The sequence below is a fragment of the Phycodurus eques genome, chromosome 9 (genome assembly GCF_024500275.1).
Source record: "Phycodurus eques isolate BA_2022a chromosome 9, UOR_Pequ_1.1, whole genome shotgun sequence".
NCBI lineage: Eukaryota > Metazoa > Chordata > Actinopteri > Syngnathiformes > Syngnathidae > Phycodurus > Phycodurus eques.
The window spans coordinates 6,791,193-6,810,228 of record NC_084533.1 but is presented as its reverse complement, the minus strand read 5'-3'; the positions used below and the strand labels follow the sequence as shown (position 1 = coordinate 6,810,228).

General features: G+C 39.3%; 1 protein-coding gene across 2 annotated transcripts in view; it reads left to right on the top strand.

Moving 5' to 3' along the window:
• Window positions 1-18,433, top strand: part of pcdh11 (protocadherin 11) — a 194,436-nt gene extending 176,003 nt beyond the window's left edge. The window contains exon 7 of one of the 2 annotated variants that reach the window (XM_061686170.1): window positions 14,299-18,433. In XM_061686170.1, the coding sequence (XP_061542154.1) occupies window positions 14,299-14,759 (461 nt within the window). In that variant the 3' untranslated portion in view covers window positions 14,760-18,433. Of the gene's footprint in view, window positions 1-2,686; window positions 2,716-14,298 lie in introns of those variants that run through there. The other variant, XM_061686171.1, reaches the window with a different exon arrangement.
• Window positions 18,434-19,036: the final 603 nt, after the last annotated feature.

Below are 19,036 nucleotides of genomic sequence, written 5' to 3'. Positions count from 1 at the left end.
TGCTACCAAATACCTGGATATATAAAATGAAATGCTCAAAAATTGTCACCCTGGCCCATGATGCATACAGCAACCTTGTAAGCAGAGGCAACGAGGGAGAATAACAACTACTACTCTCGAAGCAAAGACAAGTAGGAATGATGAGAAAATAATTTGAGTTTCTTCCTCGGGATGGCACTTCAATATCATACCTATGCAAAATTGCAGCGCTGCTCCTCCTGCTTGACATTTCAGGTTTAGAAAGTGTCTATTAGACAAGTCATTGTCTTTTTCACATAAATATAAATTAGGACATTCCTAAAAGGAAATGATGTTTCTACTTGGAGGGGCAATGCGATTATGTTGTTCTGTTATTCTGATTAACAGCTATATTGCACAGGACAAAGAGAAATAAGAATCAGACAAAATATTGTGGGTATAGAAATGTTCTGTTTTACACTTAACTTAAATCGATTTTTTTTTAAATTGAACATTGTGTCTATTACCACCAATGTTAGTTTTTTAATGAAAATTGGGATCTTAGATAACTGTTGAGTCAACAAAACAGCACTTAAAATTGAAAATTTTAATATTACTTACAAATAAAAAAAGTAAAAATATCCAAATTGCATCAAAACTTAAGCAAAAGTGAGCTGTTTAACAACTAGCATTACTTGCCACCCACTAGCTAGGGGCCGTACGAGTCATCATTTGTTATAAAAGGTTGCTGGTCATTGAGGATCCAAAATAACTATACACTTAATACAGATTTTATGATTGTAACAGTTTGAAACTTGAACAGATTTATTCAACATCCATTCTGTCCCATGGGAAATATATATTAGAAATCCAAGCAATGACCAATGAGGTTCTACCTCAAATAGAATACAGTATTGTGTTTAAGTTTTGTGTGAAGTCTTCTGAGAAACATTTGGACCAAAACAAAGGTTGGCACTGACTTTATTTTGTCAAAACTAGGACTCATCTTCAAAATTTTCAACATGATGTGCAGAAAAAAAGGGTTTCATTGTTATAATTAAGAATGACTTGATGGTGGTTTATGGCAAAGCTTTGCTGCATGATACAGGGTGGCCACAAGTTTCCACACTTTAAAAAAATGTGTGTTGGGAGAAGGGGTGTGTGTATGAAGGTATAGAGAGGGGTTTGGCCAATGTCATTCATTCAGCATCAAGCATCCAGCACTGAACTATCGACTGATGAGCCACCATGGAAGAATCTCGGTGAAATGAAAGGCAGTGGCGCCAACTGTGAGATGAGACATGCGGCTGATTGGCACCTCATTGAGTCTTTGATTGCGCTAGCTGTCAATATCAGATAATTGTTTTTCTTACTTACACGCTGCCCTCTGTTATTTATATATCTATTAATTGCAGCAGGTTCTAGAGTTCAATGACTTAGTACTAAAGAACGCATAGTATGGTTTTATTTTTGTAGGGACCGCATTTCATTATAAGATGTACTGTAGTTACAGTTACAGTATATTATTGGTTACCCCACTAATGAACTGGCAGCATTGCTGTGGGTAAACATGTCACGTGTGAGTAAACTTCCATTATCTGATATGTCATCTGAACATCAGGAGCATTTAAAAGCCATCGCCCACACCAGACAGCGAGATTAGCTGTGTATGGTTGTAAATCTGCCCTTCCACATCATCCCCAGAGCATATTGGAGCAGTCGCATATGCCTTTAAGGTACAGTTGGGACCTTTTCAATTATCACATACATGAAACGTGTCACTCGCAAACACACTGAGCGCACTTCTGTCTCGACAGGCGGAGCTCAGTTTGTGGCCAATTCAAGTCAGGCTTTAAATAAGTGCAAATTTCTTTCTAAATTGCACACGTAACTGCCACCACATACCCTGCCCCCCTGAGGTCATGGGGGCGGGGCAGGGGGGAGGGGGGGGGCAGAGGAGATTTAATTTGAGTTGCAACAAGCTACCTGATAGTAAGAAATAATGAGCAATATAAAATGAATGAGAAACAGAGTGGCTGATGGGTGCCAGGCCATCATATCTGGAGAATTGGATGTCACAGTGATTGACTGGAAGTAAATGTTGAAATCAGAGGGCACACCCCTGAGATGAGCTTCCCTTTTTTGCTTTTGAAGACATCAGGAGCAACTGCCTTTGACGCAGGTGCTTATACATAATAAGTCTGTTGTCTGAGGGGAAAAACCCAATATTACGGATGCATGGCTTCCAAAATCATCTACCCAGCTCAAGTTGCTTTTTCCTCCCACCAGTAACACAGCCAACACCCCCGCTTCCCCATCTCGCTCCCCAACTCACGACCCTGAAAAAACTTCACAAGTTACGGTCCCAACATTTCCACACCAGTGAATAAAAAGGAAATGAATTGTATCAGTGCTGCTGTCTTTGCTTATAGTGAGTAGGAAATTATCATAGAAATGGGTACCGGTGACCTCACACACTGAATTACAGAGCGGCATCCTGTTTTCCTCTCACTCAAAAGCATACAAACACAGAAGGTGGAAATCAACCTCGGGATGAAATTGGCTCGAGTATAACTCCGGTTGCGGCGATGAGCTGAGAAACCCTGGTGGATTTTTTTTTTTCTCCCACAATTCCACAAACAACAGGCTAAGTTACTTGATGGTTTTGTTTGTCGTTGTAGTCTCTACATGCTATTTCTCTCTCTTTTTTTTTTTTTTTTTTATTCAGGTCTTTACTAAAAGCAAGGAATGACAGACATAGCCTCTGTGGGTGTCCGTCATGCCAGCAGAGTGCAAAACAGCTGACATAAAGAGGATGGCGCTTCAGGAGCAACAAACGTCCTCAGGGCTTGACAGGCAGACAAAAATCAAAGACGTCAACGGCGTGTTAATAGCGATAGTTAACGCTTGAGGCAAAACAGCAGTAGAGACATTCAGGTCATTGGGTCGCCTACAGTCTCCGGTGGAACGTTGCATTGCCATTTTCGCTAACTGCTCCTGTGAGGATGGTCTCAACCACTGGGGCATTACCTTCATCATCACACACTGAAAACAATCAGTGAACCCATGTTCTGCATTTGCCCTTCTACTTCCCTTTTCTTCTGTTAATGCATTGCTGTTAGAAGCTGAAAGCTATTTAACCATCCACCTGACTTGAAAATATAATAATAATAATAATAATAGTAATAATTGTATTAATATGGTTATTATTGTTGTATAATGTACATACATATTATGGTTGTTATTAATACTACTATCATCCTCATCCTCATAATAATAATAATACTATTTCATACAATACACCTTGAACTGGTCGCCAGCCAATCGGAGGGCATATATAAACAAACAACTATTCGCACTCACATTAACACCTATGGACAATTTAGAGTCTTTAATTAACCTACCATGCATGTTTTTTTTTTTTTTTTTTTTTTTTGGGGAGGGATGTGGGAGGAAACCGGAGCACCCGGAGAAAAGCCCCACAGGCACGGGGAGAACATGCAAACTCCACACAGGCGAGGCCGGATTTGAACTTTGGTCCTCAGAACTGTGAGGCATATGTGCTAACCAGTCATTCACAGTGCCGCCATTAAAACCGTAATCCTACAAAATAATGCTTTTTTTAAAAAAAAAATTAATAAATGTACCTTGAATCTGTTTTATAACATAAGGTTGTTACATTTTTTTTTTATAACATAAGGTTGTTACATTTAATATATTCCGTTAGTCCCCAACCCCACGTAACAGCAACACAAGCTGTTAAAACGGGTTGAATCTTCTTGTTTTTTTTTTTACTCGCAACTGCCACACGCATTCTCGCCTCCAAACTCTTTGTGCTGAACACTGCTCCTTCTGTTGTCAGTGTTACTTGACAATAGCTGCACTTTCACACAGCCCAAATGAAGTGCGTGGTGACAGAACATTAAGACAACCCGCTGAGTACCTCTGTGAATTTTGAGAGCGCATATCTGTCAGTGAGGCCCCCTGGCGGAGTCGAAGGCATATATCTGAACTTTTAGTTGCTGCTCTTTTGGATAGAGGATTGTGAAAAACGGGTGAAGTAAAGTTAGGATTTATTGAATTTATTGAATGTGCCCGCTTGTGTCTGCTTTCGTTATATATATATATATATATATATATATATATATATATATATATATATATATATATATATATACACGTTTATCTTGCGTTCAACCATGACAATGTGGATGAATTAACAGAAATTGGTCTTTCTCTAAAAGGGCATATTGTCTTTCCATGATAACAATTTTATAGACTTTTAGTGGACTTGGTATATGAATTAGATTTAGGGTTAGGTGAAAATGCAATATTAGAGCATCTGCCTCACAGTTCTGAGGACCGGGGCTCAATCCCCGGCCCCGCCTGTGTGGAGTTTGCATGTTCTCCCCGTGCCTGCGTGGGTTTTCTCCGGGCACTCCGGTTTCCTCCCATATCCCAAAAACATGCATGGTAGGTTAATTGACAACTCTAAATTGCCCGTAGGTGTGAATGTGAGTGTGAACGGTTGTTTGTTTATATGTGCCCTGCGATTGGCTGGCAACCAGTCCGGGGTGTACCCCATCTCCTGCCCGATGATAGCTGGGATAGGCTCCAGCACTCCCGCGACCCTGAGGGAAAAAAAAAATGTAATTAAACACAGACTTTTATTGCAGTCTGTGACTACATAGTTGTATTATTTTCAGATGAAAGCTACTCCCTCATCAAGTACACATTTACTGTAACCAGAGTAAGAAAAATGTGGGGCTACATCTACATCAAATCACTTCTTTTCTTTTTCTAAATAAACAAATAATCACAGAATTTGCAGATTCGCACTTTTCATTGGACAGTAATAGTGTTATTGGTTTAATTGTGCAGCTGCCTCATTAGTGAGTAAGTAGCCATGCTTTGACCTTTAGGTAGTTGATGCCATCAGCATTGAGATGAACTACAACAAGGATGTAAGCCAGGCTGTCTCAGGTTCAACATCAGTGACCTCTGACGTCACAAATGCTGCTCCGCACGAATGGAGAAAATTTCCTCAGAAACAAAGTATTCTACAAGCTGCAAAGGAGTCACTAATTCCTTATTATCTATCATTTTTGTAATGTTATCCCAGTCCGTTTATCTACAGCGCTAGTATATACAGTATAATGTTCCACATGTATAGTTACAAACGTCAAAAAGGGGAACAAAATGATAAGACCTGCCCACACATCTAACCCTCAGCTCATAAAAAAAGATTATGCTCTCCACCATGCACTGAGACCATTCAACCCCCAGTGCTGAGTGGTTTGCAGCCTGCCAGTTTGTTGAAAGATTGGCTCGAGGATGCTTTTGTATCCGCTTCCTATCCGTCTCGCTGCGAAGGCAATAACAGTAATGTATGGCTAAAGGAAAACAGAGCTAATCATCAATGACTGCAAGATATATAGCATATGCAGTGGCACCTTGTTTATTGCTCCTCTCTCTGCCGGCTGCCGCTGGGTCCATTGGCTAGACAGGGCCCGGAGATCTCTTCAATGTTAATTTGATTCATTCTTGTTTTCCATAATAATTGGGGGCAATAGGTCAGTGCAATGAATTTGCTTGTGACATGACACAGGATGTACTGTAGGTCTGCCTGGTACTTGTCTATTCCATCATGTGAACAAGGGTTTCATTTACACTGGCTGTTTTGTTGTTGTGGCCTGGGATGCAACAGGTTTTAATAATTGATGATGTACTTGAAATCTGCCTTTAACTTGGTAATTTTTTGGTCTAGTTGTTTGTTCTTAAAAGGAAAGCTAAGATTTTTATTAAATACATTTACATTTTTCGACAGCAATGTACAGTGCAAATTGACAAAGTGTGTTATCTATTTCCGTTTCTTGTTGTTGATCTTGATTGTATTTCCCTGTGTTAAAGCAAGAACCCCATTCATACTGTATCTTACAGCTTTGACTGAACACAAGTTCAAGTTCAAATCTGTCATTTTGGTTTGATTTTATTGAGGCAGTAATTTATTTGCAGGGACTCATCACTGTTTTCCAGATCTTCGGCCATCTGAAATGTTGAAATTGAATGAAAGATTTCATTCTTTTTTTCAAACTTTTTTATTTAAAATTTTTCATTACAGACGGGTGGTAGTGTAGGCACTTTTAGATATTCATCCATGTGCAATGAATTTTAAGCAAGATTCACATTTCTCTCAACCTGCACCTACCGTATGCATTTATGTATTACTATCTTGTCAGTGGCAGGCCACCTCCACTACATCTACAATGTTCAGTGGCTGTACACGATTCATAAGCAGCAGGAATGAATGACTGTCCTTGTGTTAGACTTTAAAGTATAAAAACTGTGTGGTTTGTTTGTGTTTGCACAACTTCACATTTTACCGCCCTCAGAATCCCTGTGCCTCGCACACCTCCTCTGTGTATCGTTGTGGTGATGAGCACTGATTGCAGATTGTTATGGTGTTAGCACCTTTCATCTATCTGGCCCATGCTGCATATTTGGCCGGCCCTGATTGTGCTGATAGTGACGACAGCACCAATTTCATGGCTGGGTGGGTGGTTAAAAGAGGTGCGTGGGGGTTACCAAATAGTAGTCCTGCTATTTAATGAAGGAGGTGCAATCAAGCAATGTCACGTGGGCAAAGTCAAGTGTCGAGAAAAAAAAAAAAAAAAAAAACATCTCTCAGGCTTCCTACCTTTCCGGCAACGGTATAGTGGGTGCCCACACCATTGTGTTCAGATATATAGGGCTCAATGGTTTTATTACACTACCACGCAATATTAGGCTTATGGCACTGCTGCCCTAAATTCAAGTCATTGTCAATTAACATAATCATTGTTGATGTTTCTAAAATGGTTAATACGTCAGTATTTAGAAAGTCTGCGATTGGCTGGCAAACAGTTCAGGGTCTACCCGGCCTCTTTAGCTGGGATAGGCTCCAGCATACCTGCGACCCTAGTGAGGATAAGCGGTGTAGAAAATGGATGGATGGACATTTAGAAACTATATGATGGTAATTAAAGTGCTTTGTTCCTGTTCAAAATGGCATAACTTAAATTGAAAAAAATATCCACATAAAAGGACTTCATGATGTTATATGGTCTCTTCTCATTTTTATATCATTTGCGGTACTACAGTACATTTGTTAAGAACTGAATTTGGAAAGGTGGAATTTCTGCCAAGATACATTGACAGCAAATTAAAGTCAAAGAAATGTACATTAAATCACATGTGTACATTGTTTCATATCCTTGGTGGACAAAGGGACACTTCAACCCACTTTTAATCAATGACAACAAAAAGAAAGACGCAGCCAGTGTTTTTGCCTGGGTTGTTCTTTTCGCCTTTGTGCGCGTTGTCCTCTCCTGGTGCTTCATTATTTGTTTTTGTGTTCTAATCTTGGCCAAGTCAATAATATTCTTTGTTGTCTGAAATTGTGTGTCAGGAGCAAAAAAAAAACAAAAAAAAAAGGACTTCCCCTTTTGTCCAAAGTACCTGTCTTTTGTGGCTTTTCACTCTTGCTGAGATGTACAGATAAACTAATCATTAGATGTTGTTTTCTGCCAGCAATTACTTTCAGTTACAATGCGTCAAACTGCTGGAAGTAAAAAAAAAAAAGCAAAGAAAAGAAGAAACCGGAGAGTGGACAAGTGCAGATGGATTACAGGAGGGGAAGTGTGAAGATCCTGCGAGTGCTGATAAATACGTATGTGGCTCGGAGACTCGTTGTTGTCAGCGGTGTCTCAGTAAATGCATCTAAAGTAATTAGTCGAGAGTATATATGGAAGACCTCACGTCCCTTTTATCTGGGTCACATTGTCTCATTAGATCTGCCTCTATTTGCTTGAACCAAAGAGGCGGGCATTGCCATTTCTTACATCTTATATACAACCCCAATTCCAATGAAGTTTGGACGTTGTGTTAAACATAAATAAAAACAGAATACAATGATTTGCAAATCATGTTCAACCTATATTTAATTGAATGCATGAAAAAGACAAGATATTTAATGTTCAAACTGATAAACTTTATTGTTTTTAGCAAATGATCATTAACTCAGAATTTTATGGCTGTTCCAAAAAAGCTGGGACAGCTGGCCCATCGTTGCTTGTGGATAGCTGAGCAATTCAGGGAAACTCCTTTTATAACCAATCATGGCACCCACCTGTCCCAGCTTTTTTTAAACGTGTTGCAGCCATGAAAATCTAAGTTAATGATTATTTGCTAAAAACAATCAAGTTTATCAGTTTAAACATTAAATATCAAGTCTTTGTAGTGTATTCAATTTAATATAGGTTGAATAATGATTTGCAAATCATTATATTCTGTTTTTATTTATGTTTAACACAACATCCCAACTTCATTGGAATTGGGGTTGTATTATGTATGTCCAAAAAATTACTTTTCACTATCAAAATCTGCTGGACCATTGTTCTAACTAATCTGACACATTTACAAATGTGCGTCCATGCAAAAATGGAGGCTAAATGAGGGTTGCATGCAAATGTTACTTTTGTTTAAATACACGCAAGTAAAATTTTCTCCAGTAGGCTTTGACAAAAAGTCTGAGCCAACATGTTGTCTTGAAGATACGTCACCCTTCAATACGACACCCCTGACCTCTGTGCCCATCATCGATCTTTGGTTTTCAAAGAGCTTTACATTTTTTTCCATTCCTCCAATGTATTATTTACTTCCTCCTCCACGCCCTTGTCACCAGCGAACGTTACAGCTCTTATTGCCTTCACAAGGGATTATGCTGAACCATCTCCTGATAAAGGCAAATCAAAACTCAAAAGCCTTTTAAGCCTTACGTGCAGAGAAATGTTTAATTTTCAAGACTCCATGGATACTGAGACTTATTCCTGAGGTCACAGATTCCGAGTCAGTATGTTTTACAATTATAGTGATTAGATATTAGTATTGCAGTGGATTATATTGGAGTGTGAAGGTGTGCTTGTGTGTGTCTAGTGTGTATAAATATGGAATACACACTAAAGATGGGTGACAAATTAAAGGGAAACCTGTTTAAATTAGTAGGGTTGTAATGATTTGCTTTGGCGTCGTTTCAATTCGTATCACGATTCGTGGCTGCTGATTTGATGCAAGGACGATATTAGTTAATTTAGAACGATACGATCCAAAACGATTCGGTGGATGGAAATAGATTCAGTAACTTTATAGGCAAATATTTATCCAGTGTGACTGTGAAATAAATACCTGCATACTCGACAGTGTCGGTGAAATTTCCAAGTTTCCTTGTTTCATGTAAGAGAACCAGGTAAAATTGATTATGGTAATTAAATATAAAGATTTTCCTGATTTACTTGTATTGCTTTGCAATAAAATAAAGGGGAAAATAGAAACATATTGTTATTTATATTATTCTGGGTATAATTTTACTTATTGGGCCAGTTTTTTTCTCAAAAAGAGATGTTTCATTATGTTTAATAGGTGTTACAATTATGAGGGGGTCCTTAGCGGCATGGTGCACGACTTGTTAGCACATCTGCCTTACAGTTCTGAGGACCCAGGTTCAAATCCGGCCTCGCCTGTGTGGAATTTGCATGTTCTCCCCGTTCCTGCGTGGGTTTTGTCCAGGTACTCCGGTTCCTCCTACATCCCAAAAACATGCACGGTAGGTTAACTGAAGACTATCTATCTATCTATCTAGGGGCTTTTCGACTTTGTATCTATTTCCTTACATGAGCAGATATTGGTTGTGTTTGTGCTATAAATGTAGGACTCCCATGTTTTTTTCTGAAAGGCCTCTGATGACATAAAGCAGCCTTACAGTTAGGGGCTGTAGCACCAACTGTTCCTTTGACATGCACTGCAGTGTACAAATTCATGTTGACACAATTAGTATGGATGGACATTTTTACATTCTAGTGGCAAGAGAAAATATTTCTGTATGAGTGGAGACATCCATAAAACAGATGAATTAAGAATATTTGCTGGTTTGTTTTAATATAATAGTAATAGTTTCTGAGTGCAGTTAAAGTGGCTGATCCAGAAATAGCACATCATAGAGAGATGCTTACAGACAGTAACTTTTCTTTGGCTTAGTTGTATTTTTGCACTTTAACGAACATTATATGTCAAGAAACACACTTCTTCATGTTTGAAAGTCTTGGCTGTGAAGAAAACAACCATGCTGCTCGGTGACAGCCTCTGAATCAAAACGTTGCTGGCCGAGTTAAACAAAACAGCTAGTTTCATGTGCTGGCAGCATGTAGTGGAGGCTCTCCTGTTATCCTGGGATTGAACTTGACACTTTGATGTCCCTATCCAGTGTACCCGAGACAATCAGAAGCAAATATTGTCATTCAACATATGAGCATAATCCTGCATGCGCGGATGGAGGAAGTGGAAAAAATTGTGACATCACAACTCAACAGTTTTAAGCGTTGGGTAAAATATGATGAGGATTGCTCCAGTTACCACTGTAGAGGATGCGGTCAGGTCCACCTTTTTGATGGCTGGTTCCTGTCACGTATGAAGAGGAGCTGGACCCAAGAGCGGGCGGAGGCAGATAGATTGTGATGAACAGTTTATTTAGAAAGGTAATGGAGGTGGTCCTGGGTGCGTTGGCAGGCAGTGGCGTGGTCAGGTGGAAGGCAGTGGAGCGGACAAGCGGCTTGTCCGCTGGACAAGCGGAATGACTTGGATCAGGAACATGGGGTAATACTGGAAACGAGGAGAGACACAGGAGTCAAAAAGGGAAACAAGGAACAGTGTGGTTTACGTGAGGGAAGTGGGCCATGATACCGCTGGAATAAGCTCCAATACATGGCGTGGATTTCCGGGAACAGGCAGGTTTATATGACGGTGGTGATGAGGGCTGATTGTAGACAGGTACGTGGCTTGGGTAAAGGTGCTGAAAGAGAGGGGAGGGGAGAGAGAGGGGACGAGAGGGCGCAAAGCGGCATCCAGGCTCCAAAAACAGGTAATGCATGGCAGTACATGCCAGTTCCAAGAGTCTAAAGTCCTATCCATCCATCCATTTTCTGTACCGCTTTATCCTCACAATGGTCACGGGCGTGCTGGAGCCTATCCCAGCTATCTTCGGGCGAGAGGCGGGGTCCACCCTGAACTGGTCGCCAGCCAATCGCAGGGCACATAAACAACCATTCGCGCACACATTCACACCTACGGGCAATTTAGAGTCTTCAGTCAACCTACCACGCATGTTTTTTGGCATGTGGGAGGAAACCAGAGTGTCCGGATGAAAACCCACGCAGGCACGGGGAGAACATGCAAACTCCACACAGGCGGGGCCGCAATTGGAACCCTGGTCCTCAGAACTGTGAGACAGATGTGCCAACTAGTCAACCTCCGTGCCGCCTCTAATGTCCTAGATGCATGCAATTATCCTTTTAATTAGCAATAATGAGTTTGTGAACACCGATATAATGAAGTGAATCAGATGTGTACAGACAATGTGAAGCTCATCAGCATGTAAGCAGCTCTGTCAGTAAATATCATACAGCATCATGTTAAATATTGTGTTGTGTGTAAGTGCAATGTACAGTACTCTATTAGAAAGGGTAGGACTTCTAAAATCTGAAGTATAAGAAAAAAGGCAAAACATGAAACAGATGAACATACAGCATGTCTGTTGTGTAAGGTGGCACTTACGTCGCAAAGCTGAGCTGCGCACTATTTCCCACCACTATGGTACATTAAATCAAACATTACCTTGAATCCAAAATAAACTGAACAGGAGAGGGTTTTATTCAGCATTTAGTGGAGACTGTATTATACGTGACAAATGGAGGCCTTATAAATATTTAAAAATGAGAAAATAAGCTTCAAAACATTTTCTTTATTTATCCAGGATCAGAATGCAAACTATCATGGAAATGCAATTTGTCTTATTCAACCACATTATATGTTTAAATGAAATACTTTTGAATGGTCATTACAGAGAAGTAAATGTGATGTATTGTGCCTTAGTTACTGTATAGTAGTTTTACTACATGTTGGACTGCCAACATTCTCAAATCACATTCTGTGTTTAGCTTGAGCACACAAATGGAAGGTTATAGCTGAAGGTGGATGTCACTGTATTTGATATTTGCGTGGCTAACGAATGCAGTGATGTCACACAAGCGTTTTCTGTTGGATACCAGATAAAGTGTGCAATCGATGTGTTGAAATAAGCGAGGCTAATTATGACGGAGCCACTAATTTTGCCTGCAGGCTGTTTGGAATCAGATTGTGAACTGACTCGTCACTTTATCTTTGTGGGGCCAAACTTGCATTAGATGTTTAATTGACTTCACAGAGTTTACTAAATGGGTGGCGGAGTTTTGGAGAATCACTTTGTTTCAAACAACTTAAAATGAGAAGAGTAGGTCTGATCTACACTTCGATTTCGATTACACCCTGGTGTTTCCTATGATCCCAACTTGTCTGCCATTCGCATTTTCCTTGAAAGAAATACAGAAAAGAACATTTACAGCGTCAGAAGATGGGGCATTCGAAGATGTGTAGAAGGCCCCGCAGGGTACGGCTGTTTCCCCTGAATACAAAAGACATTATCCGGAGGCAGCATCATTCTTTTGACTGACAAAAGCAGTCTGAGATGCCAATAACATTGCTCACGCCACACTCCCACTTGACCATACAAACTGTCCCAATGGAATAGGAAAAAGTGCAGTCCCATGTCTTGTGGAGAGACTGCATTCAGAATATGCAGGCTGTAGCAGGTTCAAGCTGCATGAAGCCATATATTATCTTTGTAGTTGAGGCCTCACCTTTGGCTCAAAAAAAAAAAAAAAAAGTTAAGGACAGTAACATCACTGTGGGCTTCTGGTTTGCTTTACATTTGTGTCCCCGCTTGCCTGTCAAATGAGACTTTTATGTTAATAGCATTACCTCGTTAAAACACAAGGAGAGTCGGAGACTTGGCTCTGGCTTCATTGTTGTAGCTCAGAGAATGACAACATGGGACCCATTTTTGCCTTAATGAAGTTAGTGACCCTCTGAAAGTTGACATTTTTATACCACCCAAAGGATTTATATACTCTTGGTCCCAGACTCTAATTCAATATGGAAGGGACGGATCTGACTCCACTTTCGGCATGCTGAATACACTCACCAGCCAGAAAATGAGCTATATCATACATACATACATGAAAATGCTGACTTGTAAGTGACACTGTAGGGAGTTATTAAGTTAACACTATGTATTGTGTTATTGTGGTTTGTAACACACTGTATAACTGTACTGTATTAATTTCCAAACCAAAATATGGGAGCCACTTCTTTACATTGTGCTGGAGTGTAATGAGTGTCCAATAAGTGTTACTGTATATATTCACTATTTACCAACTAATTCATTTTAAGGTATATATAAGCTTTTATCTAATTCCATCAAACCATACATGTGGTGGAAAATGTCTGTGCAACTTTTTCTGCATAAAGCGAGAGAGAAGTCATGCCAAGGTCTAAAAAAAACATTTTATTATTTATAGTAAGAATAGTAAGTAAGTAAGAAGTAAGTTAGAATTTACTTATGCAAATACACTAAATAATTTCTGGGTGACAGCTTGAAGCAGTGGCCTGGAGTAGTGACATGATGTTCAAACGTCGTCCCTTGCATGGCCGAGGAAACAGAACACTGCCGGGCTCCTCGTTGCCTTGGTGCACACTGTTTTACATTCTAATTATCTGGCTTGACAGGCTTTATTGCTGAGGCTCAATGCTGAAGCCTCACTTCAGACTCATTCCACATGTGATGCCAGCACAGGGATAATGAGATAAGATTGCTTTGGAGCTTATGGCCCTGCTGATTTGTCTCCTCATTCAGTCTTTTTTTTCTTCTTCTTCTTCTCCATACATGCAGCCTGGTCATTGGAATTAAGTGTTGACTTTTTCATTTTTAATAATTCCATTTGATCAGATTTATTTGGGTTTCTGAAAAATGCGAATTGTGTTTTGGGGCGTGTCACACTGACAGTGAATAAAATAAACAGTGTTTGTGTGAACGTTCATTAAATATTTAATACAGAAAAGCCGATCTGTGATTGAAACAGCAAGACTTTTTTTTACAGTCTAATTAAGCTACAGGGAATTTGTTGCATATTGTAGGTAAACAGACAGTGTCCTGGGAATACCAATGGAAATTAAATGCTCCACTGTTTTCCTCATTACAAGATGAAATGAAACATTTATCACTAACTTTCAATTTGTCAAAGGCTGACACTTAGTGGGTCAAACACTGATAAGACAATAACTTTGTTCCACTTGCATTTTAATTCATAACTTCTGTAAATCGCCACGTTTTCTAAGTGTTCTCACCTGTTGGTTTTATGTTCTTTTTATCTCCAGCCATCGAGGTGAACCTCCAGAAAGCTTTGGCTGAGGCGTCCGAGACCTGTACCCAAGAGTGTCTGATATTAGGCCACTCCGACACCTGCTGGATGCCACCAGCCCTGACCCAGTTTCAGAGTCCGGCCAGCGGAAGCCCCGGCTCCACCCCTACCTCTGCTGCAATTTCCGGTACGCTCCCCTCCTTTGGCTTCCAGCAGAGCTGTGCCCGGGGAGTCAAGGTTAACATAGGCAGCCTGGGTACTATGGATGGCCGGCACACGCTGGGAAGGTCTGTGCCTAAAAAAGACGAGCTGGACAAAGGGCTTCCCCGGCTGCAGTTCTACAACACTTTGGATAGACACTGCAGTAAGAAGGAGGACACCGTCAAGGTCATCCCCCTGGCGAGCTTCTCATCTCCTGGAAAGCAGACAGCGACCGGCGGGGGTAGCAGCTCCTTCCTACATGAGCACCAGCTGTAAGACCATGCTGTACATGTGACTCCATCCAGCTTTTTTCAATGACTTCATTATTAATATCAATGCATATGTGTGAAAGTGTGGATCATTTGAGTAATTATGACCAGCTCAGTTTTAGTAATGGACACATCTAACAAATGGATTTCATCATGCTCATAAGACTTTGAAACAGTTGTATCATAATAATAATAATATGGGCTCAGTCTGAAGGCTCAAGTTTTTTCAATGAAATGTTTCTCATCTATTGGCACGGATACATGAATAGCTGGCCCTGATAAGCATGAAGAACTCCTCCAAGGCCTATTACAGTCCTTATTTGGATCAGCAACAAACCTTCATAGATACCCAACTCTTGTTTCTGCCAGGATTTTGAAAGTTAAGATGTTTCTCAAAAAGCGGAGGACTCACACCTCTATCTGGATCAACTCAAAATCCAATCGGTCATTTCTTGCCCCGTGCCTCACAGTTTTGGGGAAAATACTGCAAACAAATGAAGAAACAGCAATGCATTGCCAACCGTCTTGGCCAAGGTAGTAAACGTAGTACCAAAGTAGTTTCATCACAGAAAAGAAAATCAGTGACTTTTGCTTTGACTATAGTGATGTGCGCTTAGTAGTAGAATGGGACAATGTACTATACTTCTCCTTGTGCCCAGCTTAGAGCAACTGTGTCCTAAAAGACCATTTACTCATGCAGAAACAAATGCAAATATAGTATGTTCAGTGTGTTGAGTAAGCTAATTTGGGCTAAATGCTAATTAGGGGCCCTGGGTGGTGTTTCTATTTGAGATTAAGTGAAATATTGCTCTGTATAATATGCAGCACAAACTCCTTTGGTGGTGGAAGATTTTTTTGTATGTCTTGTCTGAACATGTTTCACAAGTCTATTTTGGTCGGGGGGGCGTGAAAAGATTTAGAAAAGAAAAAAAATCAAAAGCATAACTAGGCCAATGGTAGACAGCACTGGTAATCATTTTTGCATTATTTTCACCAAGGACCATTAAAACCACGAACACTAGCACAAACATACCCAAGATGTTTCCCATATTGGTGTATGCTCCATCTCTGCCAGCTCCATTAAGAAAGTGGCGCTGCTAAAAGTCGTCTCGTTATCTCGCCTTGAAAGGTGCAGGCGGATTCGCTTTGGAAACACTAGCCTTTTCCCCCCCATATTCCTTTTGTTTCTATTGGTTATATTTTGCTGCTCAGAATCCTCCATACACTGTAATAACAAGCCATCAAAACAATTATGAAATTCTCCGACTGATTACTTTAATGTGTGATGTTGGTAGCTTCCCTAATTGTGGTTCAGAGGTCTATAGAATTGTTCTTTGAGCTAACTGGGGAATGTTCTTTACATTTGCACCAGCAATGACAAACTGATAAGACCTGAAAAAGATGAGCTTAAGATGCTCCCACTCATTCAGTGTCATTGCTAATTTCCAATAGCTTGCTACTAATTACCAATATATGTCTCCATACAGCTGTGTTTAAATACATGCGATTATTAATTTCTGTTCAAGTTGGAATAATAGTTGGCAGTGCAACACTTTCATTTGCATTTTATTTATTGAGCTGTTTGTTTGTTTTTTTGCAGCCATGTATACCATGACATTACCATAAAATATATATATATATATTGAAAAGAATGAAATTGGCAGTGATGGTTAAGACAAAACACTCTGAATCACTTCTGTAAACTGTAGTGATGATGATAACTGTTCCAAAGTAACTTTGTGCTGGAACAGATTGGGTGCAGTATAATCTACTGCAACAACATTAAGTGTCTCTGTTTCCTGCTAACACCCGAGCCAGGTGTCTAAATCGCCAAGTATATATGATTCATTTCCCTGTACCATTTTGCAAATTGGGAGTAGCCCTGCATCTATAATGTCGCGTGGCATTCTTGAAAGAGGGTTCAAGGCAAATTGTTTGCATGCAGGCTGCTATTGCAGCTATTCTTTAAGATACTCTGGGGTCAGGGATCTGATCCTTTATCAGAGATTCAAACAAATGATCACCTAACATGACCCTGTGTCATAGACAAGGAAATGAGTCAGTTCGATTTTATTTGAGGTAATTACGAAAATAAATGCAATTTAAAAAATAAATTAGACAGCATTTCTAATCAATCTTTCTCCAAACAACAGTTGATGGAAAGGCACTCCCTTTTTGAGATTATGTGGTTTTCTTTCCTCCATCTCAATAAATATAAATATATGCAAATGGCATCAACAAATTCAATCAAAAGGAGTGATATTGCTCGTAAAAACACAATAGAACCATTTCAGTCTATGTTTACAGATTGTCAGGATTCAGAGAGAACATATTAGACACAAATATGTTTTTTTTTCAACATTTTGGTGGCATAAAAAGGGTATGCATTATTGTTGTTGGACTATTTGAAAGTGTCACCGCTAATTGTGCCCTTGCTCATATCACAGAGGGGAAAAATATACATGGAATAAAACGCTGTCACAATGTCATAAGCAATGTTCATGACAAACATATTTTATCCAATCACATGTGTACAATATGCACAATATACAAGTATAACGTCATAGCTGTTATCTTCACTGTATTATCTTGACTACATAATAATATGCTGTCAAGTTGCAGCAGCTACATTACACTACATTAAATACATTGGTAGGGTGTCGCTTTGGATTGTAAGACCATTTTTGTTGTTGTTGTACATCTGCCCCATTTTTTTTCTCTCAACAAAGCAAAGCAAATCTACTGTAAGAACTTACATTTTGTGCTTTTCATATCACCTCAAGTATATACTTGAAATCGACAACAATCAGAGACTCTGCATGATTCAGCGTATTTTTTCCCCTGTTTCTCTTTTTCCATGTTCATCATCCAAACAGCCAAGATACACAACATAAAAGATAATATTGCCTTTAGTTTTCAGACAAATGTGTTTCACCCTCAACCTGTGACATAATTTGCATGAACGTTTTGGACTCCAACAAGGCATTTTAGCTCTTGACTGTGTTGTTGATGCGTCCATCATTAGATTCAGTATCTACCTGTTTGTACCTGTTTGTCTTATGGAACTAAACCAATGTTAAATGGAGAACACACACTTAAATGTTGTAATTTTTGCATACCACTTGGGCTTCCAAGTACACAAATATATACGGTTATCCTTAGGTACAACTGAAATCACACTGTACATAGCACCCCTAAGAACAATATTACAAATGGATACACTAACAGTAAATATGAAAGCTACAGGAAAGTCACTGCAATGTGGAAATGGGAACATGGGGAAAAGGGAAAATATAAGAAAAGATGAGATGACAATCTCTGTTGCTATGTAAATCGATATGCATACTATTGTTGGGTGTGTGTACGTGGGTGTACGTGCGTGCTTGCACGCATGTGTGTGAGTACCTGTGTGGGTAAATTAGCATACACCTTCTTGCCACAATATTTAGTATTACACATATGTATCTTGTACAAAGCCTACTGTATATCAGAATATGATAAGTACAGTATATGCTTGTAAATTAGTTACCAGTGAATGAAGTCAAGTTTGCTTTGAGAAGGCTTCAGTGCTTGCCAGCAAATCTGTATTGGTCATTTAAATCTATACAGTCTGTGTTGTTATGCATTTGTAAGATATACCTTTTAAAATTATAAAAATGAACTTCAATATAGTGAAATGTTTTTTCTTGGTGTTTGAATTTTAATTGCGTCATTAAATATTGAGTCTCCAAAGTATACACAGGTCATGCTTGTCATTTTGCCAAAACAGTTTGCCACAATGTGCCAAAACATTTTGCCACATTCAAGAGGTTGTTACTGCAACTTGTTTAGGTTTTTGAATTAATATTATGAACATTGATAAATGAGAGTATAATGAATCCGCTTCCAGAGTCAAGCTTTGGCCATTATTTAAATACTATATAGGTAAGTATCATTAAAGCACAGTTATTTGTTAAGTTAGTGCTAGAAGTGACTGTCAGTTTCTTGAAAAACCTCCAAACATAAAACAAAAAAACATTAGAAAATCTTAGCTCTGATAAGTACTACTTCACATCTTTCCAGGAAAGAGCTATTAAAAACCTTTAAAAAATACCAGGCAATTGAAGAAATGCAAGTTAATTATCATATTCTATCACATTAATTATGCAGAAATCTATAAGTCTATACTGTACTTTACTTTTAATATGCCGCAAAGATGAAATCTGATTAAGGTGCACCAAGAAATCGAATGCACACACTTCAGTATAAATTAGGGATCCAGCATGGGGGGAAAAAAAATAAAAA